The sequence below is a fragment of the Oryctolagus cuniculus genome, chromosome 5 (assembly GCF_964237555.1).
Source record: "Oryctolagus cuniculus chromosome 5, mOryCun1.1, whole genome shotgun sequence".
Classification (NCBI taxonomy): domain Eukaryota; kingdom Metazoa; phylum Chordata; class Mammalia; order Lagomorpha; family Leporidae; genus Oryctolagus; species Oryctolagus cuniculus.
In genome coordinates this window covers 151,966,673-151,993,612 of record NC_091436.1, presented here as the reverse complement: position 1 = coordinate 151,993,612, position 26,940 = coordinate 151,966,673, and the positions used below count along the sequence as shown (strand labels likewise).

Genomic DNA, 26,940 nt, shown 5'->3' with positions numbered 1-26,940 from the left:
TCTGTTTTTCCTCTGAAGTCCTTGAGGTCAAATCTGGCTCCTAAAAAGAGTCAAGGGAATCGTGGACCCAACGGCTGCCTCAGAAGCCTGCCATCGCCCGCTATGTGGGGCACAATGGCGCCCCCAACAGGTGCAAATGCACTCTCTTCATTGCTGCTGCTGGTGACCATGGCAGGTAGGAAACCCTTACTCCCAACACTCTGGTCTCAGACTCGAGCGTGCCATCTGGCAGACACATCAATCTGAGATGAACGAGCTGTGTGTCTGCTTTGCAATGGAATTATTTTTCCATAAAACAGGCATGAAAGGCAGATCTCAGGCATGAGTAGTTTTCCGGAAACAAGAATTCATGCTTTTTTTTGGTCGTCATGATTATTTTGTGGGAAAATAAAATTTCATTTAATATGTACAGGTGCATTTCAAAAGGTTCATGGAAAAATGGAATTAAAAGATAAGTTTAGTGGCTACACTGTGGCGTAATGGACTAAGACACTGCCTGCAGTGCTAGCATCCCATATGGGTACTGCTTCCAGTCCTGAGTGCTCTTCTTCTGATCCAGCTCTCTACAATGGCCTGGGAAAGCAGTAGAAGATGGCCCAAGTGCTTGGGCCCCTGCACCCATGTGGGAGACCGGCAAGAAACTCCTGGCTCCTGGCTTCAGATCAGCTCAGCTCCGACCATTGTGGCCATTTAGGTTATGAACTAGCGGAATGGAAGGCCTCTCTCTCTCTGGTTCTCCCTCTCTCTAGTTCTACCTCTCAAATAAATAGATAAAATATTTTTTTAAAACACAAGTTTATTTTGATGCAAAAGTTTTTTGAAGTCCATGTATAGTTTTTTCACAATATTTGTGACCTTTTGAAGACTTTTCGTAAGTATGGATATTAAACTTTTTTGAACAAAATAAACTTACCTTTTTTGAAAAAGATTTTTATTTATTTATTTGAAAAGCAGAGTTAAAAAATAGGGAAACAGAGTGAATCTTCCATCTGCTGATTCACTCCCCAAATGGCCACACTGACTGGGACTGGGCTAGGACAAAGCTGGGAGCCAGGGACTCCATCTATGTCTCCCACGTGTGTAGCAGGGACCCCAGCACTTGGGCCACTTTCCAATGCCTTCCCAGATGCACCAGCAGAGAGCTGTGTTGGAAGTGGTAAAACTGGGACTTGCCCATATAGGCTGCTGGAGTCACAGGCGACAGCTGAACCCCTTGAGCCACAATGCATGCCAGCCCCACAAAATAAACTTATCTTCTCATTCAACTTTCCATGAATTTTTTGAAGTGTTCTCTCATACTGGTACAAGTTTACATTTGTGTATTTAAAAGAATTGCATTGTACCTCTCTCTGGAAAGGTGGGACTCTCCTATTGTGAGTGTTTTCCATGTGCTCAGTTTGATTGTCGTGGACATGTCTGTGGCATAAAGCCCTTGGCAAGCACCATCTCCAGTGATGTCTGGCAAGGCTTGGTTGGTCAGGCCTCTCTCCACTTTTCAAATCTTAAAAAATCTTAAAAAATGCAGTTCCTTTTCAATTGACCTGTCATCAAAATATCCTGTGAGATTAAAAGAAAAAACTCAATGAACAAAAACAGTAAAGTAAAAACACGATGCTGTTCCATACGTGTGTGAGGAGCCGTGTATTATAAATAATATAATGCATGTGTGGAGAAGAACGTTTCTGGTAACTAAGTGGAGTGAAATTATCTGAAGAGAGAGGATGGAAGGATGCATGGATAGGTGGAAGAATTGCTGGCCGGATGGATGGGTGGTTAAGTAGGTAGATGGATGGGTGAGTTGGTGGATGCATAGATGGATGAGTAGGGGGCTAGATGATGCCTGGACGGATGGATTGGTGAGTGGACAGATGGATGGATGGACAGAAGTTAGATGAGTAGGTGGAAAGGTAAGAAGATAAATATATGGATGGGCAGTTGGATGGAGGGAGGGAGGGAGAGAAGGAGGGAGAGAGAGATGGTTGGGAAGGTGGAACATACAAGGATGGGTGGATGGATGGGTGAGTGTGTAGAGGGATAAATACAGAGACTGCTACTCTGGACAGACTATAAGATAGCGTAGTGGTCTTTCCATAGGAAACCCTGACTCTTTGCTTGCCAGACTGGCGATTCCCAGACGGCCACTTGCCGATCTCTCAGTCCGGAGTTCCTCCCGGTGACGTGACTTTGCTCCCTTGAGACCACCTTCTTTGCAGGTTGTGCCTGTCAGCAGTGCGGCAAGGGGAGGACGTACTCCAACGCCGTCATTTCGCCCAACCTGGAAACCATCCGAATCATGCGTGAGCCCCAGACGTCCCCGGTGGAGGACTGCACCGCCGCTTGCTGCGACCTCCCCAGCTGTGACCTGGCCTGGTGGTTTGAGGGCCGCTGCTTCCTGGTGAGCTGCCTGCGCCAAGCGAACTGCGAGCCCAAGAAGATGGGGCCCATCAGGTCTTATCTCACGTTCGTGCTCAGGCCTGTGCAGGGCTCTGCACAGCTGCTGGACTACGGGGAGATGATGCTGAACAGGGGCTCCCCCTCAGGAGTCTGGGGGGACCTGCCTGAGGATATTCGAAAGGACTTGCCCTTTCTAGGCAAGGACTGGAGCCTAGAGGAGATGTCTGAGTACCCGGATGACTACGGGGAGCTAGAGCAGGACCTCCTGCAGCCGGTCAGCAAGCAGGAGCCCCGAGGGAGGGCTGGGGACACTGGCTGGGGCCTGCTGCCCGGGAGCGAGGGAGGTTTCAACTCCTCTGCGGGCGACAGCCCAGCACCAGCGGAGAAGCCACTGGACCCTGAGCTCCGTGACCTGGACCCAGCACGCCGGAAACCCAACGTGTCAGCTTGGACCCCTGCCCCCAAACGCTCCCCTGAGAGAAGCTTGGTGACGACCCCATCTTCAGGAGAGGTGTTAGAGAGAGACAAGGCTTTTCAGCTCCAGGAACAATCCAGCAACAGCTCTGGAAAAGAGGTGTGTGTGTTTGGGATGGGCTAGGGGTGGAGGGGCTGAGTGTCGGTAGCCAGGCCTCTTTTGGCTGTGTGAGCACAGATGGCTGTCCCTTTAAGTGCACCTGTCTCAGGTGGCAGCAAGACAGGTGATGTCTCAGAGCCTTTCAGGAAACAAAACATCTCGTTCCTCTGCTATGTTCTCACGACCAGGCTGTTAAAAACAACAAACAGTTCTGCCTTCGAGTCAGCCACCTGGAGATGCCTCCACTAGTACGTAAGGGGAATGAGGATTTTCTAGACGTCCTTGGAGCCAGCACGTACAGCCAGTACAGAGGCTTTGAAAATCTACCATCTCAGGCTTCCCCAAGCCCCGGCAAGTGCTTAGGTTGCTAGGAAACCACCGTGACGTGGGGAGAGATGTGGTTAGGAGAGAATGGAACTCTGTGAAAAAGGCTGGGAATCATGTTGGAGCAGAGATAACAGAAATGATGGGGGGGGGGGAGAGGTCCACGTCTCAGTGGCAAAGTCTCAGGGGAGACAGAGGATGACAGAGGTGCTGAGAGGAGGGCCGCGTTGCAGAACTCGGAGGCTGCCCCTGTGGCCCACAGCCAGGGTGTGGGGAAGGAAGCTGGTTGCGGCTGGCTGTGGACTAGCAAAGCACATGGGAGTCCTTTGCGCATTTCTCAAAGGAGAAAAGCCTTGGCCGGCGCCGCGGCTCACTAGGCTAATCCTCCACCTGTGGTGCCAGCACACAGGGTTCTAGTCCCGGTCAGGGTGCCGGTTCTGTCCCGGTTGCTCCTCTTCCAGTCCAGCTCTCTGCTGTGGCCTGGGAGTGCAGTGGAGGGTGGCACAAGTCCTTGGGCCCTGCACCCCATGGGAGACCGGGAGGAAGCATCTGGCTCCTGGCTTCGGATTGGCGCAGTGCACCGGCCACAGCGGCCGTTGGGGGGTGAAACAATGGAAGGAAGACCTTTCTCTCTGTCTCTGTCTCTCTCATTGTCCACTCTGCCTGTCATTAAAAAAAAAAAAAGGCTTCGATGTTTCAGTGCCAACATTAGAATAAGAAGCGTACCAGATTGAGTTGATGGTACTCAATCCTAAAGAATTGCCAAAAAGATGACCAGAAAAATCATCTTTAAATGTGGGGAATGAGCAGAGGATCTTTTTCTGATCTTATGTTTTTCTGCAAGGTTTCTGTATATTTCTGTTCTTGTAATTAGGGTAAAGAATTTAATTACAAATGATCTGAAAGCGTTAAAGATGAGCTGCATTCTTTACTTGTATCAGCAAATATTCATGCTAACAAAGTTTATCCTTTTTCCTGTTACCAAATCATTTACATTCTAGCTTCTATAAATGGAACTATCTTGAATCAAGTTCTGTTGAAAAATTTTTGGTTCATTAGTTCTCTGAGGTTAGTTATAGTAAAAGATAATTATCAAAGAAAAAAAAAAGCCATGAATTGTGCAGACATAAAAGGAACATTTACTAAGGGTTTTATTTGACTCATTGAAAGAACTTAGTAGATACAGTTTTTCCACAAACACATTGATAGATCGAGAATATTAAATGAATTGCAAAAGAAGCATAAATGGGTTTTCTGGGGAGAAGGGGAGAGAGTTCTGTTGAATCTCTACCAGATGGGGCAGAATCTTCATGTCTATAGGCAAGAAAGATAAGAGGAGCTGGCGCTGTTGTGTAGTGGGTAAAGCTGCCATCTGCAGTGCCAGCATCCCATATGGGCGCCAGTTCGAGTCCCAGCTGCTCCACTTCCGATCTGGCTCTCTTCCATGGCCTGGGAAAGCAGTAGAAGATGACTCAAGTGCTGGGCCCCTGCACCTGTGTGAGAGATCCAGAAGAGGTTCCTGGCTCCTGGCTTCAGATCAGTGCAGCTCTGGCTGTTGTGGCCATTTGGAGAGTGAACCAGCAGATGGAAGACTTTTGTCTCTGCCTCTGCCTCTGCCTCTCTCTAACTCTGCTTTTCAAATCAAATAAATAAATCTTAAAAAAAAAAAGATAAGAATCAGATAAACTGGAGGGATATCCTGTAGACAATATGTTTTTTTTTTTTTTTTTTTACAGGTAGAGTGGATAGTGAGAGAGAGAGAGACAGAGAGAAAGGCCTTCCTTTTTGCCGTTGGTTCACCCTCCAATGGCCGCCGAGGCCGGCGCACCACACTGATCCAAAGGCAGGAGCCAGGTGCTTCTCCTGGTCTCCCATGGGGTGCAGGGCCCAAGCACTTGGGCCATCCTCCACTGCCTTCCCGGACCACAGCAGAGAGCTGGCCTGGAAGAGGGGCAACTGGGAAAGAATCCGGTGCCCCGACTGGGACTAGAACCCGGTGTGCTGGCGCCGCTAGGTGGAGGATTAGCCTATTGAGCCGTGGCGCCGGCCAATGTTATTTTTCTTTGAAACAGAAGTTTTCCCCAAGATACATAACATTTGTAGACAATCTTCCAGTAGATGCTTATGAACATTCGACACATAGCTTAATAAGAAATTTCCTTTTGTTCTGATGAAGTACGAAGTTTTGAATTAATGTCAGATACTAGGATTCTCCTCTCACCAGAAAGTATTTGAAATAGTCCAACTGTACTTGATAAAGGTGCCTAGAAAACTCAGTGGGGAAATAATCTTTTCAACATGTGGTGCCAGGATAACTGGAATATCCACATACAAGAGAATAAATTTAGATTCCTTAACCCATACCTTTTTAAAAAAAAATTAACCCAGAATTGGACCAAAATACCTAACTGTAAGAGTATTATTTAAAGATGTTTGTTTATTTCAAAAGCAGAGTTACAGAGAGGCAGAAGCAGAGAGACAGAGAGAGAGAGAGAGAAAGAGAGGGAGAGAGAGCGCTTCCATCTTCCAAATGGCAGCGTTGGGCAGAGCTGGACTGATCCAAAGCCAGGAAGGAGCCTGGAGCTTCTTCCAGGTCTCCCACTTACATGCAGGGGCCCAAGGACTTGGGCCATCTTCTATTGCTTTCCCAGAGAGCTGGATCGGAAGTAGAGCAGCCAAGACTCAAACCGGCACCCATATGGGATGCTGGCACTGTAGGTGGTAGCTTTACCTGCTATGCCACTGTGCCAGTCTCCTAAATGTAAAAGTTAAAACTATAAATGAGGAAAACATTAGAAGAAAACATTGCAATAGATGTACTGCTAGATAACAATTTCTTAGATAAGACATATAATTTTCTTTTTTAAAGATTTATGTATTTATTTGAAAGGCAGAAATACAGAGAGAGAAGGAGAGACAGAGAGATCTTCTATCTGCTGGTTCATTCCCCAAGTGGCAGCAACAGCTAGATCTGGGCCAGGCCAAAGCCAGGAGCTTCTTCTGGGTCTCCCACATGGGTGCAGAGGCCCAAGAACTTGGGCCATTTTCCACTGCTTTCCCAGGCACATTAGCAGGGAGCTGGATCAGAAGTGGAGCAGCTGGGACTTGAACCAGCACCTGTTTGGGATGCTGGCACTGCAGGCAGAGGGTTAACTAACTAACTTTCTTTCTTTCTTTCTTTCTTTCTTTCTTTCTTTCTTTCTTTCTTTCTTTCTTTCTTTCTTTCTTTCTTTCTTTCTTTCTTTCAGATTTATTTATTTATTTGAAAGTCAGAGTTACACAGAAAGAAGGCCAGGCAGAAAGAGAGGGAGCGAGAGGGTTTACCTGGTTTACCTTTGAATGACAGCTGTTCTTCCTGAGGGCTTCTCATGGTGCACATCCCCTTGGTGTCTCCTGGGTTCTTAGTCTGGGAGTTTCACCTTCCTGGCCTCGCCACCACTGGCTGCTGCAGTACAGAAGAATATTTTATTTTCATATTATGAGGCTTTCTCTTCTGGCACAGAGCAGTCAATTTAGACACTGTGACTGCTAACTCTGTAACTTCAAGGTACAGTTGGTACACCCTGGGTGGTATGCATAGAGGCCATTCGCTGTAGAAGCTCACTCACTCTTGAATTATCTGTCTTCAGTTACTACCGCCTTACAGGTCGTTCTAGTTGGTTCTGGCTGCTATTCCAAAATACAGTAAACTGTGTGGCTTTACCAACAAGCAGTTATATCTCACACGTCTGGGGGCTGGACGTCTGAGCTCAGGGCCCCTGTGGGGTCAGGTTCTTGGTGAGGGTCTCCTTGGTTTACAATCATTTTCTTTCTATGTCCTCACATTGAAGAAAGAACTCGCGAACTCTGGCCTCTTAGAGCGGCACTACTGCCATTGGTAAGGGCCCCACCCCATGCCCTAATCGCCTCCCAGTGCCATCCCACTGGAGGTTAGGATTTCCCGTGTGAACTTCGAATGGAACACACACATCCATTTGAATCCTCAGCATGAGAATTCGAGGACTGGTCTGTTTCATTTTTCTCTATCTTGAATGCTTGTGTGTTTACCTGTATGATTGTCCAGCCTTACATACCCAATAGACAGCAGAGAGAATATTTGAAAGAGATGGTCTAGGATTCCAGGGTTTTGTGATTTTATGCATGGTTTTTCAAACACTGCTGAATCAGGGTTATGAAGATGGTCAGTGACCTCGTGTTGCTTGAGTTCAACTGCTTTTTCCATACTAATTTATCCTTGTAATTGGTCTTGTAGGTGCTAATGCCTTCTGAGAGTCCTCCAACCAGTATGGAGCCCAGCTCGGCCCCATCAGAGAAAAGACCTGTTATTACCATCAGCCCCTGGAGCACAGTGCACAGCGCCCCACCGCTCCCCACCAGCGCAGTCCCCACTGGCTCCACTCTACCCGAGCAGCCCACCTCTCCTACCCTTGCTCCCGGGACAGGTGTAACCTTCAGAAATTACAGCTGTAAGAGATGTACTGAAAGCATGCTGTAGAATCGAGTCATGCTATTCTTCAAGCTTACTCACTCCTTCCAGACACCACTTTGAGCATCTGTCATGTGCCAGAAATAGTGCTAGGTTCTGGAGATAAAAAGGCAAATAAGACATTGCCTTCTCCCTCAGTGACTGAACACTGTAGGGGAGCAGACTGAGCAGCCCACTGGTGTCTCTGTACAGGGTGGTCAGTGCTGTGGGAGGCTGGGATGGAGCAGAGGGGGACAGCCTGACCTCCACCAGGGGTGGGAAGCCTTTTCAGAGGACGTGGTGTGTACAAAGAGCAGGCCGGCCAGCATGGGGCTGGAGCCATGTGTGGTGACAGTAGTGGCAGTGCAGGTACCAAGCACATAGGGGGCGCCAGGCACCGTGCCCAACACTTTGCATTGCAGGGGCATTCACACTCTCCCTGAAGGTTCGATACTTTCAGTGAATGCCATGAAACTGATGGTAGATTAACAGGAAAAAGAACACACACATTTGTTAACGTTCGTAACCACTCATGGGAGCTGTACACTCAACATGAGAATTGTAGAAAGGGGCAGATAATCAAGGCCTAAATGCTCTATTCCTAGAGAGGGAATCTGGGTCAGGCCGTTTTGGAGGGCTAACAAATTATTGGGGGTGGGGTGTGTGCTGTGGTGTAGCAGATTAAGCCTCTGCCTGCAGTGCCGGCATCCCAGATGGGTGCTGTCCTGGCTGCTCCACTTCCGATCCAGCTCTCTGCTATGGCCTGGAAAAGCGGCAGAAAATGGCCCAAGCACTGGGGCCCCTGCACCCACGTGAGAGACCCAGAAGAAGCTCCTGGCTCCTGGCTTCAGTCTGGCCCAGCTCTGGCCATTGAGGCTATTTGGGGAATGAGCCAGAAGATGGAAGACCTCTCTTTCCCTCTCTCTCACTCTGCCTTTCAAATAAATAAAATACATGTTCTAAAAAATTATTTTGGGGCAGGAGGGCAGAGACTGGTGTGAGAAGAGTTGCGCTGGGTGTAGGTGGCTTGGTTGGCCTCCAGTGTCTTCCTGTGATGTGAACAAGCTCAGCTGGAAGGCTGGAGTGAGATTTTGAAAGATCGTGTGTTTTGTGCCAAGGAATCTGCGCTTTGTTGGCTGTGTATGGAGAACCCCCAAATGGTCTCCAGCAGGGGTGCAGATTGAGCGGATGTGTATGGAGGAAATAGGGAGGGGCTGAACAGAGGCGAGAAGATAAAGCTGCAGTGAGAGCTTGCAGGGGTGGAGAGAAGAAACCAGACCCGAGAGGCAGTGAGGCAGCAGCATCAGGGGACTTAGTAAGAGGCAGGATGGAGGAAGAGGCTCGGAGGCGTGTGAGCGCACGGAGCTGACATTAGCTGGGCAGTGGGGCTGAAGAGGAGGCAGTAGGAACCATCGGGCTAGAGGTGACCGCAAAGACGAAGACCCAGCGACATTTGAGGCCACCTGGGTTGAGCTGAGGAGAGGACTGGGGGTGGGCTGTGTCCCTTAAAGTCAGCGTGGGTGGAGCTAGAAGAGCAGAAGGAACATGCAAAGCTGACTGGGCGGAGGTGCGGAGAGGGAGGAGGCGCAGAGCAAAGCAGGGATGTGGGGAGGGGTGGGGAAGCTGAGCAAACGGTTCCCCTCTGCTCTTCCAAGGTCTAGGCGGGGACCCTGCAACAGCAGACAGGGTAACGAGAGAAAAGCAAGCAGGAGTTTGTTATCGTGCCCCGCTCGTGTATGCCGCGTGCAGTCAGCCCCCCGTACACTATGTGGATTCTACTGACCATGACTGAAAAGCTCTTTAGAAAGCCATTGAGCCTGTGCTGGACACGCATGGGCTCTGCCCTGCGTCATTATTCCCCAGACAACACAGTGTGACAGTTACCGACGCAGCATTCGCACTGCACGGGGTACTGCGAGTAAGCCACAGACGGAGTCGACAGGAGGCCCTACATTGGTTCTGTGCAGGTGCCATGCCATTTCATACAAGGGACTGAGAATCCACGGAGGCTCATGTCCATGGGGCGTCCTGGTGCCAGTGCCCCGGATACCAGGGGACAGCTGGGTAGATGGGAGAAGCCCAGGGAAATGAGTAAACCTCAGACAGGCGGCCTACAGCTCTGGCTTCTGTAGCTCTTCGACTAAAGCAAAGAGGAGAGGGGGTGGGCAGGTGGCAGCAGGTGACCAGGAGAAGATGCTAAGTGGGAGTGGGGTTTGCTGAGCCGGTGCACGTGGGTGGTGTTTCCCTTGATCAGAGTCCTGGTCGTTTAGACTTCTTCCGGGTACAGAGCAGACACCTCACATACGGAGGTGCCCATTACTGCTGCAAATGTCGCTTCCGAAGTGGGAATTTCTGCTCATCTTCAGGGCGCCTCCTTGTCTGCTGTTGCTTGAAACCATCAGCCCAGAATCGTCCTCGTTACCAGATGCGCATTTGCAGTGGCACATTCTGGCCGACAGTCGTGTTCTGGGGTGGCATATTCTGGCCAGCAATCATGTTCTGGGGTGGCATATTCTGGTTCCCTGCAGTCCCACAAAGGAAGAAATGATTAAAGTGTCGGTGCCGCAGAGGCCACCGTGAGGCCGGTGAAGCTACCGTTCCATTTGCTAAGAAAGCAGTTATGGCCGTAGACAAGATCTAAGGGCCCATGTAGTTTGGGGATGACCCCCTCTACCTTTTGTATTTGCTTTGGGTCTCCCATGTGGGTGCAGGGACGCAAGGACTTGGGCCATCCACCGCTGCTTTCCCAGACACATTAGCAGATAGCTGGATCAGAAATGGAGCAGCTGGGACTCAAACCGGTGCCCATATGGGATGCCGGCATTGCAGGCTGGGTCTTTAACCCGCTGTGCCACAGCGTCGGCCCCCGAGTGTTGCCTTTCTCTGTGTAATGATTTCACAAATGAAATGAAAGTCCCATCAAGGCAAGCCTATAGAACCATGGTATGAACATATCGATGAAATCCTGGTTGTAGAGAAAGTCAAGGAGTGGCGCTCTGAGTGCTGACTTAGTAGCCACAGCTGACGTCCTGCTCCTGGAGTTCAAGTTGCCGTTTTATATCGTTGCCATTTTATATCCAGGCTGACGGGAAAGGTGGGGTTGCTATCAGAGCTGCGCAGTGCGTGACTAATGGCACAGAAACACTTGCGACTCTGCTCAGGCTTTTTATAACTAACCATACCCCGCACCTTGCTCGGTCAGTGGCAGGTGTTTCCTCGCAGTGTGTACTCTCGCGGGTGTGTGTGTGTGTGTGTGTGTGTGTGTAGGGGCGGTCCTCAGGCTGCACCAGCCAGGGCACAGTCTGGTTCCTCGCCAGAGGAACCAAGTGCATGGAAGACTATTACAAAAGCTCATGCGGCTTCAGTTGCTGAGTACTAAAACAGAGGCCTCATAGGCCAGCGCTATGACACCACTGCAGGATGTAATGCATGCAGTATTATTTCTAATTCACTTTCAGTGAAAGAACTCACGGTGTCTGCTGGAGAAAACCAGGAAATAACTTTACCCAACGCGGAAGTCCAACTGGAGGCCTTCGTTGTGCCGGCGCCCCCTGCAGGTGAGAGTTTGAACTTGTGCTGGCGCCCCCTGCAGGTGAGAGTTTGAACTTGTGCTGGCGCCCCCTGCAGGTGAGAGTTTGACCTTCCTCTTTTAGGATGTTCTTCCAGCGTCGTCTTCACTGGCTCCTTGCAACACGGAGTAGTTTTCACAGTACTGTGTGATGTCACCAACAAAGGTTCTACAGTGGAAGACAAGGCTGTGATGATCATCAGCGTCAAAGTGTACTGAAATGGTTTTAAATGGAGCAAGAGCAAAGCAAACAGAACACAGTAACAGCCTTTAGTGGGCCGGGATGGAGAGTCATACGTTTGTGATGGTGCAGAGGGGTGTATTATAGCGGGAGAGACTGCCCCAGGCAGATGGTGACGCATGAGGACCCACAGAGCCTGGGGAGAGTCGCTGGGATGAGGGAGGTGGCGCACACCCTGGGTAGGCGCGTGGACTTGGCTCCCAGGTCCTCAGAGTACCGCACACCAGCTGCCCAGGAAGCGTTGTTCCAGCATTCTTCCTCTGCTTGCTCCGTGCTCCCTGTTCAGTGACGTCCCACCAGACGCCTCCTCTCTGAGGTAGACGTGTTCTGATGGAGTTGGCTATGGCTCACTCAGGCCAGCTTCTTTATTCAGAAATGGTCGTATTTTGCATTTGCATTTTAATCCTCTGGGTGAGGTACCTCATACTTTACTGTTATATGAAAATGAGCAACCATTTCATACTAACACGGAGATGTTACGTCCAATTTTCTTTAATACACTCCCACAACAGATCAAGAGAGTGGAGTTCTCCTTGTCTTTCATTACAGGAGACGCAGTATGGTAGGTTACCCTGTGTTAAAACTTAACATGGATAATGTGGCTTTGCACCCTGAAAAGAGAGTCCGAAATGTTAATGGTGAGCTTAGGGAGGTTTTGGATTTTTAACTTTATATAGTTTTCCAAATTTCCTATAGGTATGTAAAATATATAAATATATGTTTTAAAATTAAAAGAAAATTTGTACTAAAATTATATGTGGTCAGGCATTTGGCTTAGTGGTTAAGATACTGCTTGGGTTGCCTGTACTGGATATCAGAGTGTCTGGGCTCAAGTCCCAGCTCCACTCCTGATTCCAGCTTCCTGCTAGTGTGCATCCTGGGAGGTGCAGGTGTCGGTTGAAGTATTTGGCTCTCTGCCACCCATGTAGGAAACCCAGATTGAGTTCTCTGTTCCCGGCTTTGGTCTGGCCCAACCCCAGCTGTTGTGGGCATTTGGAGAGTGAAGCAGCAGGTGGAAGATCCGTGTGTGTGTGTGTGTGTGTACAGGTGTGTGCATATCTCTGTCCCTTGCTTTCAAATATATAAAATAAATAATTCATAAATCAGAACCTTATTACTCCTCACTTGAGTGAAATTTGAAAGTTGAGTTCAGTGTATTTAAGGGTGGCAGTCCTGGAGGATTTAAGGTCATCATCGCCTTCCCTCTGTCTGGGTTCTGTGTGACCACTCAGAACTTATAAGCGCTCGTATTTCTGCTTTGCTCTCAGAAACAACCTACAACTATGAATGGAGTCTAATAAGCCACCCTGCAGACTACCAAGGGGAGATAAGACAAGGACACACACAAACCCTTAACCTCTCTCGAGTAAGTAACTGGGGGTGAGTTGTCTGTGATGGCTCAGCCCAGAACGCACATAATACCATCTTGCTGTTGCACTCAATGGAATGTGTTATGGCGAAGAGCAAAAGAAGGCTACAAACAAATCAAGGCTTGGCCGTGTCAGTCGGCGGGCAGGTGGTTGAGCAGGGAGGCTTCTGGGTGGCTTTGCTTTGTTTGAAGGACCTGGCAGAGCAGCTCTGGGAAAAGCAGCTGCTTGCCCAGTGATCCCTGCGGTGCCCCCGTTCTAACTCTTGTTCTCCTTGCACTGCTGGCGACTTCCGCTTGTCTGGTTCTCAGTCTGGCATGGTTCTAAGAGTTGCCCAAATTCCATTCCAGTCTGCAAATTGCTTCGCCTATCAAGTATGGCTCTCATCACAAGAGATGTAGGATGAATGCGCCGACTTAGCTGCTAGAGGTCTGGTCTCCTGCAGGGTGATTTTCTGTCTTCCTCTCCTGAGGCTGCACAGCTACGGTGCAGCGTTGAGCAGGTGTCACCCCCGTGTCATGGTGCAATGTGGGTGTGCAGCATCCCTGTATTATTCTGTCACATGGCTGTGAGTCACACCCCATGTTATTGTGCAGCATGAGGTATGCACACTCTCATGGCATTGAACCTCATTTCCCAAAGCGTGGTCCATAATCGCCAACAGCCAGCTGACCAGAGCTAGGTGTTAAAAATGCAGGATTTGGGGCCAGTGCTGTGGCATAGCTGCAAACCGGCATCCCATATGGGCGCTGGTTGGAGTCCTGGCTGCTGCACTTCTGGTCCAGCTCCCTGCTATGGCCTGGGAAAGCAGTGGAAGATTGCCCAAGTCCTTGAGCCCCTGCACCCGCGTGGGAGACCCAGAAGAAGCTCCTGGCTCCTGGCTCCTGGCTCCTGGCTCCTGGCTCCTGGCTTTGGATCAGCTCAGCTCTGGCCATTGTGGCCATTTGGGGAGTGAACCAGCGGATGGAAGACCTCTCTCTGCCTCTGCCTCTGTAACTCTGCCTTTCAAATAAATAAATCTTTTTAAAAATGTAGGTTTCTAAGGCTGACATTGTGGCAAAGTGGGATCAGCTGCCACCCACAACACTGGCATCCCTTATGGGCAGCAGTTCAGGCCCTGGCTGTTCCACTTCTGATCCATCTCCCGAGCAATGTGCCTGGGGAAGCAGCCGAAGATGATATAAGCACTTTAGCCCCTGCCACCCATGTGGGAGACCAGGATGGAATTCCTGGCTCCTGGCTTTGGCCCGGCCCGGCCCTGGCCATGGTGGCCGTTTGGGAGTGAACTAAGAAATGGAAGCGCTTTCTCTCTCTCTCTCTCTCTCTCTCTCTTTCTCTGCCCCTCCCCCCCATTTCTCCCTCTCTCCCCCTCTCCCCCCCTCTCTCCTTCTCCCCCTCTCCCCCTTTATCTCCCTCTATCACCCCCTCTCTCCCCCTCTCCCCCCTCTCCCCCTCTCCCACTCTCCCCCCTCCCTCTCCCTCTCTCCCCCCTCCTTCTCTTCCCCTCTCCCTCTCCCCCTCTCCCCCTCTCTCCCTCTATCTCCCTCTCCCTCTCTCTCCCTCTCTCCCTCAATCTCCCTCTCTCCCCCCTCTCCCCCCTCTTCCCCTCTCCCCCTCTCCCTCTATCCCTTCCCTTTCCCTTCCCCTCTTCTCCTTCTCCCTCTTGCCCTCTGTAACTCTGCCTTTCAAATAAATATCTTTTTAAAATGCAGACTTCCCCAACCCATGTTTAAGAACTGCTGCCCCCCGCTCTGCCATCTCATTTGAGCTCTGTAACTTGTCTAGGTGACTTCAGCACTCCAGGGAGCAGTTTCCAACATGTGACAGCTTCTTAGTTTTTATTTATCTGTTTAATTTGTTTGAAAGGCAGACAGGGACAGGAAGACAGGCAGAGACATCTCCCTCTGCTGATTTCCTCCCCAAATGCTTGCGACATCCAGGGCTGAGTCAGGAACTGAATCAAGTCAGCTACATGAACCATCACGTGCCACCTTCCAAGGCACGCAGCAGCAAGAATCTGGAATTGAGAGCAGAACCAGGACTTGAACCCAGGCACTCCGATCTGGGACACGGGTGTCCTAAGTGGCATCGTAACCAGTGCGGGTGTGGCAGGCTCATTACAGACCCAGATGGAAATCTCTCCTCTGTGCAACCTTAAGAGCCGGCTCAGGGGACATCTCTGCCTCTTCCGGGTACTGCACCTGTCACGTCTCTCGATGCTTACCTGTGTGACTTTTCTTTGTGTTACAGTTGTCAGCAGGGTTTTATGCCTTCAGAGTGGCTGTTTCCAGTGAAAATGCCTTTGGAGAAGGCTTTGTCAATGTCACCGTTAGGCCAGGTATGTCCACGGGGGGAAAGACCTCTTGTGATATAGAGTATCTCTGTTTTTGGTGCTCATGGCATGTGATATATTCCTTCTCTTTCCATTAGGCTCTGTTGTAGCGAAGAGAGGCAAGGGTTCTGTCTTTATTTATGTCTTTTTTCTAAATAGCTCTCGGTTCTTACTTGACAGCACCGTCTGTGGCTGCCAGCGCATGGCTGGCCGTTCCGAGCGCCTTAGCCTCCTCTGCCTGACATCGACCCTGTCAGCTCTGCCACCTCCTTCGCTCTGATTCAGCTGTACCCTAGGTGCAGGGCAGGTCACGCACGTTCACTGAGCAACAACAGGGTCAGAGGGAAAGGCAGCCCACTGCCTGCCCTTAGGTTAGCGCATTTGTGCATCTGAGAAACAGGTAGTTCCATGAGCACAACGTGGGCTGCCTTCGACCTCAGCACCCCTCAGTGGGACTGGGGGCGCCACCTGACCAGCTGAGATGCTAGCTCCACCCCCCCCCCCTTACCTGGGAGCTGCCAGCTCTGCCACCCGCGCATTCTGCCTGGCTGGTAGTACAGTGGAAGCTTGGTACAGTCAGATTCCAGATCAGTCGGTGCGAAGGCTGGGCAGTGCTCTGCAGTCACCCCTCACCTCCTGTGACCGACCCCTGGGTTATTACTGCACGTCTTCCCTGAGCCTGGGGGTGCAAATGTAAACCTCCGGACAAGTTCCTAAAACGTGCAGGGGGACTCCCAGGCTGAGACGTTCTCCACGGATGCCTGTAGTCAGCTTTTCAGAAGCAGTGGTTTTGTTTGGGTGACAACATACACGTGCGCGCGCACACACACAGGGTGTGCACTCAGCCCTGGCCTCTTCTCTGTCGCAGCCAGAAGAGCCAACCTGCCTCCCATGGCGGTCGTCTTGCCCCAGACACAGGAACTCATCCTGCCTGAGACATCCGCACTCTTCGACGGCAGCCGTGAGTACCTGGGCTGCTTTGTGGTTTTCCCTTGGGTCCTCCGAGCTTCCACAGGTGCGCCTCCTCCAGGCTGGGCGGACTCAGGGGCCAATGGACTGATACATGAGCATCTTTGATCTCAAAGTGCTCTGTTCCTTTGTCACAGCTTCTCTGTTCCATGTTCACTTTCCCTTCAGTAAAGTCTCATTTGTCCAGGAAGAAGTTCCCCAGGCTCCAGCTCTGGGAGTTGGATTTAAAACAATTACGGAAGACTCTCCTTTTGATGTTAGGGTGTATACTGAATAGCAGTTGGAAAATCACTTTAAACAATTCCTAGCAGGCTTACCATCAGTGGATGGAAGTGGGTAGCGTTGTATTTGTTAATTTTTCTTTAAAAAGATATTTATTTATTTGAAAGTCAGATTTTTATATATATATATATGTGTATATATATATATATATATATAGAGAGAGAGAGAGAGAGAGAGAGAGATCTTCCGTCTATTGGTTCATTTCCCAGATGGCCGCAACAGCCAGGGCTGAGCCAGACTGAAGCCAGGAGCCAGCAGCCTCCTCTGGACCTCCCACATGAGTGCAAGGGCCCAAACACTTGGACCATCTACTGCTGCTTTTCCCAGGCCATTAGCAGGGAGCTGGATCAGAAGTGGAGCAGCCAGGACACACACCTGTGTCCCTGTGGGATGATGCTGGCATTACAGGCAGTGGCTTTACCTGCTACATCACACACCAGCCCCTTATTTGTTAATTAATTCAGTTTGTTCCTTCCAGCAGAGGTTATGTGGAAGGGGCCTCTGTGTAACTCCAGGTGTCCATGTGATGAGAACATTGAAAACATAACCATGTCTGACCTGTCTCAACTGAATGAGTGTACTCAGTAATGGCATTTTATGTGCATGGACTCCTAAAGCGAAGACTAGATCCTGTAGAGCTTGGGGGCAGAGCTGCAGAGCTGCAGAGCTGGTGTTGGGGAAGGGACACTTAGCCCTCCTGCTGCTCACCAGCAGCCTGCGTGTGCGTGGAGGTGGCTAACGGGACTGCTTGTGTCTGTTCACGTGGGGATGTCTGCAATACTCTGAACGGTGTCTCCACCAGGGAGGATGCATTTGATTCCTCTCATTTAGTGCCAGTTCGGTGTCATTGCAGGAAATGGTTCTGAATTATTAACCCATCACCTGAGCTTGTTCTTGCTTGAAAAGAAGGAGATGACGCTGGCTGCCATCCAGGTCATTTAGTCTGCAATTCTGCATGGCATCTTTGAAAGTTGAAACTTTCATTTAGGATAGGACTTTGCTATGGATTTATACCTTAATAATTCATATGGTAAAAGTTGTTTTATGGATTATAGATAAGCATCTCAATGTTTTATGACTGTTAGTTCAGATACATTTTAGAAGCCACAGTAGGATTAGCATTGCTGTATTGAGATGACTACGAGTAACGTTTCAGTGTGCTACTCTTTGTGGCTCCTGATTTTAAAAAGCAACAATGCCAGCCATGGTGCTCCTTACATATTTACGAGTAGGGGGAAACCTCACTCAACTGAATCTGCTGGAAATCCCAGAGAAAAATGTGGATAATTAATTGAGGGAGACATCAATACTTAATACCAGGGGACTTCAAAAAGTTCATGGAAAAACAGAACTGAGAGATAAGTTGATTTATAGCAGAAGATGGCACAATTGTTTGGGTCCTTGTTACCCACGTGGGAGACCTGGAAGAAGCTCCTGGCTCCTGGCTTCTGCCTGGCCCAGCCCCGGCCATTGCAGACATTTGGGGAGAGGACCAGAGAGCAGACGATTTCTCTCTACTCTCTCTCTGTCTCTGTCTCTCCTTCTCTGTAACTCTTTCAAATAAATAAATCTTTACAAAAAAAGGTAAGTTGATTTTGGTACAAAATATTTGAAACCCATACTTAATTTTCTCAAAATATGCTTTTTTTGGTGAACTGTTGGAAGAGCTCTTGTTCATATTCATTCAGATCTATGTAAGTATATAATTTCATATAAAAATGAATTTCAGTAAGCAGCTGTATGAACCGTGAAGCTTACGTCTCGCTGTTCCTACTCGTCACTCTGGTCTGTTTTCTCTTCGTGTTTCAGAAAGCACAGATGATGCTGAAATAGTGAGCTATCACTGGGAAGAGGTTGGCGGGCCTCTCCTGGGCCCCCAGGCCTCGGTGGACTCCCCGCTCTTGCACTTGTCAAACCTCGCTCCTGGGAACTACACGCTCAGGCAAGTGGCTCCCCGCCCTCCCTGGGCGCTGCCCTGCTGTGTCTTCCCCGCTTCTTCAACGTGATGCCTAGAAAACACCGCCGCTTCTTAGTCTGAGCAAGAGGCTGGGGAGACAGCTTTGGTTTCCGGAGGGTGTTGGTTGGCTGCCCCATGGACTCTGACATCCTCACTAACGCCTGTGAGTCGGGGGTGCCCGCTGTGCAGTCACTCGGCTGGAGTTGTCAGGATCGCGTGCAGAGAGCGCCGTTTTGCTCCGGCGAGTTGTGCAGAAGGTAGCTGGCAGCTTCCGAGTCGCAGGGAGATAGCTGTACGATCATCTGCTAACTGTCTTGTCTACCTTAATCTTTTCCTTTGCATAACCAAGGAATAGTGAACCACACATACTCCAAGTAGGAAATTCGGTGCTTGTTGGTGTGTGTGTAACTGGGAAGCCATCACCACAGTGCAGAGAATAAGCACTTCCAAGTGCCCACCAGACTCCTGGTGCCCCTTGGGGACCCCTCCCACCCTCTGCTCCCCACCCCCCACCCCATGACTGCTCAGCTGCTCTCTGGTTCTTTAAGCCGGTTTGCACTTGCTAGAATTTTCTATACATGGATACACTCTTTGTTTTCTTGGCTTCTCTCACTCAGCAGATGATTTTGAGATTTACCCACGCTGTCGTCTGTAACAATATTTTGTCCCTTTTCTTGTTGAATTGCAGCGCGTGGATGGACCACAGCTTGTTTATCCGTTTATCTGTTATGAACATTTGGGTCGTTTACAGCTGCGAGTGATTGTAGCGCGTTCGCGGCAGCTTTATTTGCACAAGTCCTTGCGTGGGCGCCTCTTTTCATTTCTGGGAGTGAGACGGCGGCGAGCATACACCCGGCGGTGGAAAGGCTGCGTCGTGCCGGAGTTTCAGCTGAGCTGCTGAACTCCTTCCCAAAGGGGCCGCCCCGTTTCACAGTTTCACAGTTTCACCTGCCCTGCGCAAGACTTCCGGTTTCCATGTTCTCGTTAACGTGTAAGTGGTCAGGTTTACACATTTTAGCCAGTCTGGTGGTTGCTCTGTCACTGTGGTGTGCTTTGCGTCTGCCTGGAGACCAGTGATCCTCAGCTTGTACTTTCAGGCTTCTTACCTTTCATTATCTCCCTCCTGCTGTGACACATACAGTCTGACCTTTTGCCCATTCTAAAAACTACAGTAGTTAGTTGTAAGAGTTCTATATGCATTCCACACAGGGCTTCTTTACTTGGCTATAGGAATTGTGGGTAATTCCTCCTAGTGGGTGGCTTGCCTTTTTATTTTCTTTATGTATTTTTCAAAAAGCAAAGATTTTGATTTTGATGCAGTAGAATTGTCCTTTTTTTTTTTTCCTGTCTCATGTGTCTTGCCTTTTTGTTAGCAGCCTTTGTCTATTCCAAGATTTCTAGGATTGTTTGTCTGGAATTTTTATGGCTTTAGCTTTTATATTTAGGTAATTGATCTAATTTGAATTAGTTTTTGTGTGTTATCTGGGATTTTTGAGTGTTGAATCAACCTTGCACTGCTGGAATAAGCCCCATTTTTTTTGTCATAACATCCTTTTTATATAGTATTAAATTCAAATTGCAAATATTTTGGTAAGGATTTTTTATCTTTGTTTATGAAAGATACTGATCTGTTACTTTGTCTTTTCACTGTCTTTGCCAAGGTGTGGTATGAAGATTATTGCACTGGCCTAGTAAAACCAACTGGACAGGGGCCAGCGCTGTGGTGTAGTAGCATAAGCCTCCACCTGCGGCACCAGCATCCCATACGGGCACTGGTTCGGGTCCTGGCTGCTCCACTCCTGACCCTGCTCCCTGCTATGGCCTGGGAAAGCAGTGGGCTGCATCCTGGCAGAACTGCACACCCTCCAGCCACTCTTCCTGGTGCCGCCGTGATTGACCTGGTACTCAGTGTTTGCCAAGTCTTGGGAACACTGGAAAAGACCGACTGGCCTGAAGGCAGCCAGCTCTCAAGTCTGTGAACCTCCGCTGGCCCCAGTAGAAACCCAGTACCTCTAAGACCCTGATTCCACGTGCTAGCCACAAGGCAATTCAGCTCCTGAGAGACATCCTCCAGTTTGACCTTAAGGAATGCCCAACAGCTAGTCAGGTGCCTTGATAGCCTTACCTCCATATTGGGCACCCATAGGACAGCACCCTACAGGGTGTTCAGGATTCAGGAAAAGCACAGAATGATCTTCTGGAAAAGCCAGCAACCACATCAAGCCAGCCAGTGCCCTCAGTGTCTCGTGTACCCCTACAAAGCAGAGGCCTCCAGCAGAGAGAGACCCCCAAGCCACCTTCAAGAAGACAAGCTGAGCACTTTGTTTTTCTCTTCCCTAAACAACAGGGAACCTCAATTGAAAATCCTAGCTGGCCTCAGTATAAATGTGGAGAGTTCGAGCCAGAGAGCAGGAGCAGGTGGGGTCTTATTTCCAGATGAACAGGTTCCGGCGAGTGGGCTGACTTGGATGACCTGGACTTCAGTCTGTCCTTCACTGTGATTGATGTGCAAAGCAAGAAGAGACAGAGCAGGGCTGGCATCGTGGTGTAGCAGGTAAAGCCACTGCCTGTGATGCTGGCATCCCATAGGGATGCCAGTTTGAGTCCCAGCTTCTCCACTTGTGATCCAGCTCCCTGCTAATGCGCCTGGGTTTATAAAGCAATGGAGGATGGCCCAAGCACCTGCACCCACGTGGGAGACCCTGGCTTTGGTCTGGCCCATTCCCTGCCATGGTGGCCATCTGGGGAGTGAACTAGCAGCTGTCTTTCCCTCTCTCAGTAATTCTGCCTTTCAAATAAATTTTAAAATAAATCATTTTTTTAAAAGAAGAAACAGAGAGATTGTTGAGGTGGATTCGTTCTGAGAGGAGGAGTATGGCGGGGGCAAGAGGCACGGAGTCACCACACAGATCCCGGGAGAAAGCAGGCCAGAGGCGAGCAGCCTACAGACTCAATTTATTTCAGTTGGTACAGCAGCTTATATAGCCAAGGCAGCCAATCCAGTCAAGGGGTGGTTTATACCCTAATCAATCACAGCCTGTTGCCAGGCAGGCTCCATTGCCAGTGGCCATCTTGGCATGGCCTTCTCATTCCAGATGCTTTCTGCAGATTTGGGAGTGTTTTAGACCTGAAGCCATCAGGAAATAGCACCCTACCCAGGCTTCACATCAGAGGTGAGACACACTGGCCCTGGGATCTGCAGCCAAGCGCTCTCAAGACTTGCTTGGAATCATCATAAGAAATGGCATCCTGCCAAGCCCAGGCAGGGACTTCGTTCCATCAAATCCATGGTCTGGTTGTGGTTTGTCTGGAAAGCCTTCAGGGGCAGGATCAGGAACCAGCAAAACAGATTCAGTTGGTTCTGGCTCTACAAATTCTACTGGACTGACTAGAAACTACACCCTTCCCTTCTGGAGAAAGAAATGGGCCCTGCTCTGCAGAGGCTACACCTGGTACCCATCCCAGACCCTGCCCTGGTTATTTCCTCAGGGCTGAGAGACCTCACGCTGGGGCAGCCTTTGCCCCCCACCCAGCCTAGAAATCCCCCTGGGTTGATGCCACAGCCTCCAGGTGCCCAGGCAGGGCAAGGCTGGGCAGACTGGGCCTCCAGGTGCACATCTGGGTGATCACCGTCTCAGCAGTGAACTCCTTCCTGGGGGAAGAAAGTGGTGCATGTTCCCTCAGCCAACCAGATTCCACCTGCTGGAGTCTCAGAGCTGGAGTAGAAGCAAACCTTCTCTCTCTAGTTACCCTTCCGAACTGAGGCATTTCAGTATGCTTTTTTTTTTTTTAAAGATTTTAATTTATTTGCTTGAGAGGCAGAGTTACAGACTCACATAGAGAGGTCTTCCATCCATTGATTCGCTCCTCAAATGGCCGCAATGGCCGGAGCTTGGTGGATCTGAAGGCAGGAGCCAGGAGCTTATTCTGGGTCTCCCACGTGGGTGCAGGGGCCCAAGGACTTGGGCCATCTTCCACGGCTTTCCCAGGCCATAGCAGGGAGCTGGATTGGAAGTGGAGCAGCTGGGACTAGAACCAGCACCAGTATGGGATGCCGGCACTGCAGGCGGAGGTATAGCCCACCATGCCACAGTGCTGACCCCTCAATATGCTTTTGAAAAGTCTTTTTTTGATTTGGATGCAGTGCCCCTTTTTTGTGTAAGATTGTTTTATTCTAAAACTGTGTCTCTTTTTTTTTTCTTAAACAACAGTATTCTGTATATATGGGTTATAATTTAGCATTTTATACATCCAACTTTGCAATGGACTTTTTAAAGATTAAGTGAGTTTTCCTTTGTGGTGCAGTTTAAGGCTATGCGATGAAAGGTTAATGGGGTGCTGTTTAAGGTTCTGTGATAGGGGCCAGCATGGTGGCATAGCGGGTTAAAGCTGCCACCTGCAGTGCCAGCATCCCCTATGGGCGCCAGTTCGAGTCCCAACTACTCCACTTCAAATCCAGCTCTCTGCTATGGCCTGGGAAAGCAGTGGAAGATGGCCCAAGTGCTTGGGCCCCTGCATCCACATGGGAGACCCAGTAGAAGGTCCTGGCTTTGGATTGGCCCAGCTCTGGCTATTATGGCTATCTGGGGAGTGAACCAGCGGATAGAAGACCTCTCTCTCTCTCTCTCTCTCTCTGCCTCTGCCTTTCTATAACTCTTAATTTCAAATAAATCAAGCTTTTTTTTTATTTAAAAAAAAAAAACTATGTGGTAAAGGGCTGTTTACTACTATATGTGCAGATATTTGGGAAGTGGTTAAATTTTAAATGTGGCTCATTAGGTGCCTCAGGCTGTCTTGGATTGATGTTAGAAAAGCATTCCTCTGCTTTTCTTAAAATCCTGTCATAGATTTGAGTTTTTGGTACCACCGTGCAGTTCAGAAGGAACTGTTATGTAGTTCACTTTGTTCTCCAGATGAAAGAACTCCAAGTAAATATTTTTGAAATTTGTACAACTCCCTTTAGTGTAGCTGCAGATTACCAAACGAAAGCCCCGTCATGTTGTGCCTTCATAGTCCGTGTTCTCCCATTTTTGAAACCATGTAAGCACCCCTGAAAAGGATACCTTCACATCAAAGATTCTCAGCCTAAAGGTCAACACCATCCATTCAAATCACTGAGATAGATGACAAAAACAAGTTTGAAAGCCACAGAGAACTTTTTATTATAATCACTGAGATAGGATGTTTGCACGTGGCTCAGTTCTCCAGGCCTGGCTAGGGGAAGCCAGCGAATAATCTTCTGTCCCAGCTGAATTCTCAGGGCATTCCGGAGGGAGAAAGGTTTATGGCAGGGGCTCCCTTCATCTGCAGAGTCACAGTTTCCAGGGTCAGAGGCCGTTCCATTGAGAGTAGTGTTTACAGCGATTTGGAAGATGACAAAGCTAGTTTGGAGACAGAAAAACAGGAAAGCCCCCCCCCCCAATCTGTGTCTGTATGGCACATGTGCCCCCACTCATAGTCACCTTACAGGCGAGAGGGCAGTCACCGCAGGTGCGCGTGCCGTAATCCCCATAGTACATTGACGCACAGGCTCCCGGGTTCTAGAATAGAACAAGTTGAGCCCCTTAAAATGTTCGCCTTTTAAAGGTTAAAATGTGTAAATATAGCCACCTCCCTATGGTTCAACCTAGTAAGCTGGCAAATGATTGCTTTGGTGTGTTAATAATACTTTGCAGCCTGTGCAAATTACCGTGGCTTCCAAAGGCTCTAACCCAAAGTTAGGGAGTAATTTATGCTTTGGAGAATCTGCCTCCGAAATACAGTTGACGTAGCACTATGACCTTTTGGGGCAAGAGAACAGCACATCGCAGATGTGGATTTGTTAGGTAATTTTGTCCTGTCAACGAAGTAGCAGCAAAGCTTCAGAAAATGTATGTGCAAAGCACAACTTGAAGCTGAATTAATTTCTGCACTCTATTTTCAACTTGTATAAAACAGCAGAGGATGTTCTCAGAGATGAGTCCTGCACTCTGAGGTTGGTGTTCATTGTCTCCTTCTATATTTCTATATAAACAGGACATTGATCTGAAACCTTGCTGAGCTTTCTGGAAAGCTGGTTTGAGATTGTAAATAGCCCTTAGAGAAGCAAGTGGGTTGTCAATGCTTAGTTTTTATACTGTACCTTGTGTTAAGAGCATTCCTTTTTTTAAAAGATTTTTATTTATTTATCTGAGAGGCAGAGTTATAGACAGTGAGAGGGAAAGACAGAGAGAAAGGTCTTCCATCCGCTGGTTCACTCCCTAAATGGCAGCAATGGCCAGAGCTGAGTTGATCCGTAGATCCTCTGGGTCTCTCACGTGGGTGCAGGGCTCAAGCACTTGGGCCATCCTCCACTGCTTTCCCAGGCCACAGCAGAGAGCTGGATTGGACGAGGACCAACTGGGACTAGAACCGGTGCCCATATAGTATGCCAGTGCCGCAGGCGGAGGATTAACCTACTGAGCCACAGCGCTGGTCCCCATTCCTTTTTTTTTTTTTTTAATTGAAAAACCTAGTGACCTGGTTATTGCACATAGTAAAATTGATTTTGTAAAAGAAATTTGTCTATTCATTTAAAATGTTAGATATGTTCACGAAAGCTGTTCGTGGTCATGGTCATCGTATCATTTTTCAGTGTCTGCAGGATCTGTGCCATAGTTGGTTTTTTTTTGCTCCCAGTACTGGTGACTTCTGGTCTCTCTTTGTCTTCATCGGTCCAATTAAGGAGTTTGGTACTGTGTTTTATCTTTAAAACAACACCTGGCTACAGCCCCGTCAGCTTCGCATTTGTCTTTCATTATCCATTGACTTCTGTTCCTCATCATTCCTTTTCTTCTATTTATTTTTGATGCATTTTGCAATTCTTTTTCTCAGTGTTTAGAGTAGAATTGTAGGCATTTTAGTAATAGATCTTCCTTATTTTATTATGAAGCTTTCAAAACTATCATTTTTCCTTTCAGGACTTCTTAGGTGCATCGTCTCATTCCAGCATGTGGTACTTTCAACACCTCACATACTTCTTTAAGGATCTGAAGGTTCCAGAGGAGAGGCCTGTGTGTGTGTGTGTGTGTGTGTGTATGTGTGCACGTGTGTGCGCACACATGTGTTCATGGATTTTCTGAAGCTGTTAATGTGTGTGCATGCATGTGTGTGTGATCAGATGTCCTCTGAAGCTGTTAGTGTGTATTTGTGCATGTGTGTGTGTGTGCATGAAATTTGTGTTTGTGTGTGTGCATGGATCTTCTGAAGCTGTGTGTGTGTGTGTGTGTGTGTGTGTTCTTGGGTCCTCCGAAGCTTGACCTGTTGGGAAACTCCCAAGGCTGATGGCATTCACCTTGACTTGACAGAGGCCCAAACAATTGCTCTCAGGTGTTTCAGATTTGATACGTGTCGGGAAAGCCTCCATTCCGTTTTTTATCTGCCTTGCTGGCACAGTGCTGGACATCGGGGTGGCAGCTCCTCAGAAAGCTACACGCGGGGTCACTGTGTGGTTCAGCCGTCCGCTGCTGGGTAGCTGCTCAGAAGAGCCGGAAGCAGGGCTGCAAACAGGTCTTTGTGCGTCCACACCCATAACAGTGTCTTTCACAATAGCTCAAAGGTGGAAACAACCCAAATAGCCATCAACAGTAACACAGAAGGTGGAAACAACCCAAATAGCCATCAACAGCTACATAGAAGGTGGGCTCTACATACAGCGGAATGTTTCTCAGCCTGAAAAGGACTGTATGCTGCAGCATGGGGGACCCCTGGGAATAGTATGCTAAGTGAAAAGCGCCAGATGCCAAAGGACAAATATTGCTTGATTGCACTTGTGTTAAGAGGCATCAAGTAGAGGCCGGCGCCGTGGCTCACTTGGCTAATCCTCCGCCTCCTTTGCTGGCATCCCATATGGGCACCGGGTTCTAGTCCCGGTTGCTCCTATTCCAGTCCAGCTCTCTGCTGTGGCCTCGGAGGGCAGTGGAGGATGGCCCAAGTGCTTGGGCGCTTGCACCCACATTGGAGACCAGGGGGAGGCACCTGGCTCCTGGCTTTGGATCGGCATAGCTCCGGCTGTAGCGGCCATTTGGGGGATAGACTAATGGAAAAAGGAAGACCTGTCTCTCTCTCTCTCATTTGCTCTGTCAAAAAAAAAAAAGTTTAAAATTTAAAAGAGACATCAAGTGGTTAAACTCATTGAGACAGAAAAAATGCTATAGCAATTGCCAAGGACTGGTGGCTGGGAACCGGGAGTGACTTTTCAGGGGTGCAGAGTTTTATTTGGGATGATTAAAAAACTTCTGGAGATGAATGGGGGGTGATGGCTGTACTATAGTATCAGTATTTTTACACTGGACATGGTTAAATGACTTTTGTGTCATGCCTATCTTATCACAGTTTTTAAAAAATAGAGAATAAAGTCCAGCCTGCTCTGCAGCTTATGTTATTTAGAAGAGTGGATCTCCGAGGATCTGTAGGCTCAGTGCGGGCAGTGCTGTTTAGTTTTCATGTC

General features: G+C 48.9%; 1 protein-coding gene and 2 pseudogenes across 7 annotated transcripts in view; all 3 read left to right on the top strand.

Moving 5' to 3' along the window:
- The window catches only part of KIAA0319 (KIAA0319 ortholog), a 90,632-nt gene that overhangs the window by 25,758 nt on the left and 37,934 nt on the right, over positions 1–26,940 (top strand). For all 7 annotated transcript variants that reach the window (XM_051855010.2, XM_051855007.2, XM_051855008.2 and 4 more), the window contains 8 exons: positions 19–175; positions 2,214–2,968; positions 7,545–7,758; positions 11,216–11,314; positions 12,835–12,932; positions 15,184–15,271; positions 16,134–16,226; positions 18,326–18,458. In XM_051855010.2, the coding sequence (XP_051710970.2) occupies positions 103–175; positions 2,214–2,968; positions 7,545–7,758; positions 11,216–11,314; positions 12,835–12,932; positions 15,184–15,271; positions 16,134–16,226; positions 18,326–18,458 (1,553 nt within the window). In that variant the 5' untranslated portion in view covers positions 19–102. The remainder of the gene's footprint in view (positions 1–18; positions 176–2,213; positions 2,969–7,544; positions 7,759–11,215; positions 11,315–12,834; positions 12,933–15,183; positions 15,272–16,133; positions 16,227–18,325; positions 18,459–26,940) is intronic.
- On the top strand, positions 18,609–21,419 carry LOC138849764 (serine/threonine-protein kinase ICK pseudogene; annotated as a pseudogene).
- On the top strand, positions 21,348–22,544 carry LOC138849763 (serine/threonine-protein kinase ICK pseudogene; annotated as a pseudogene).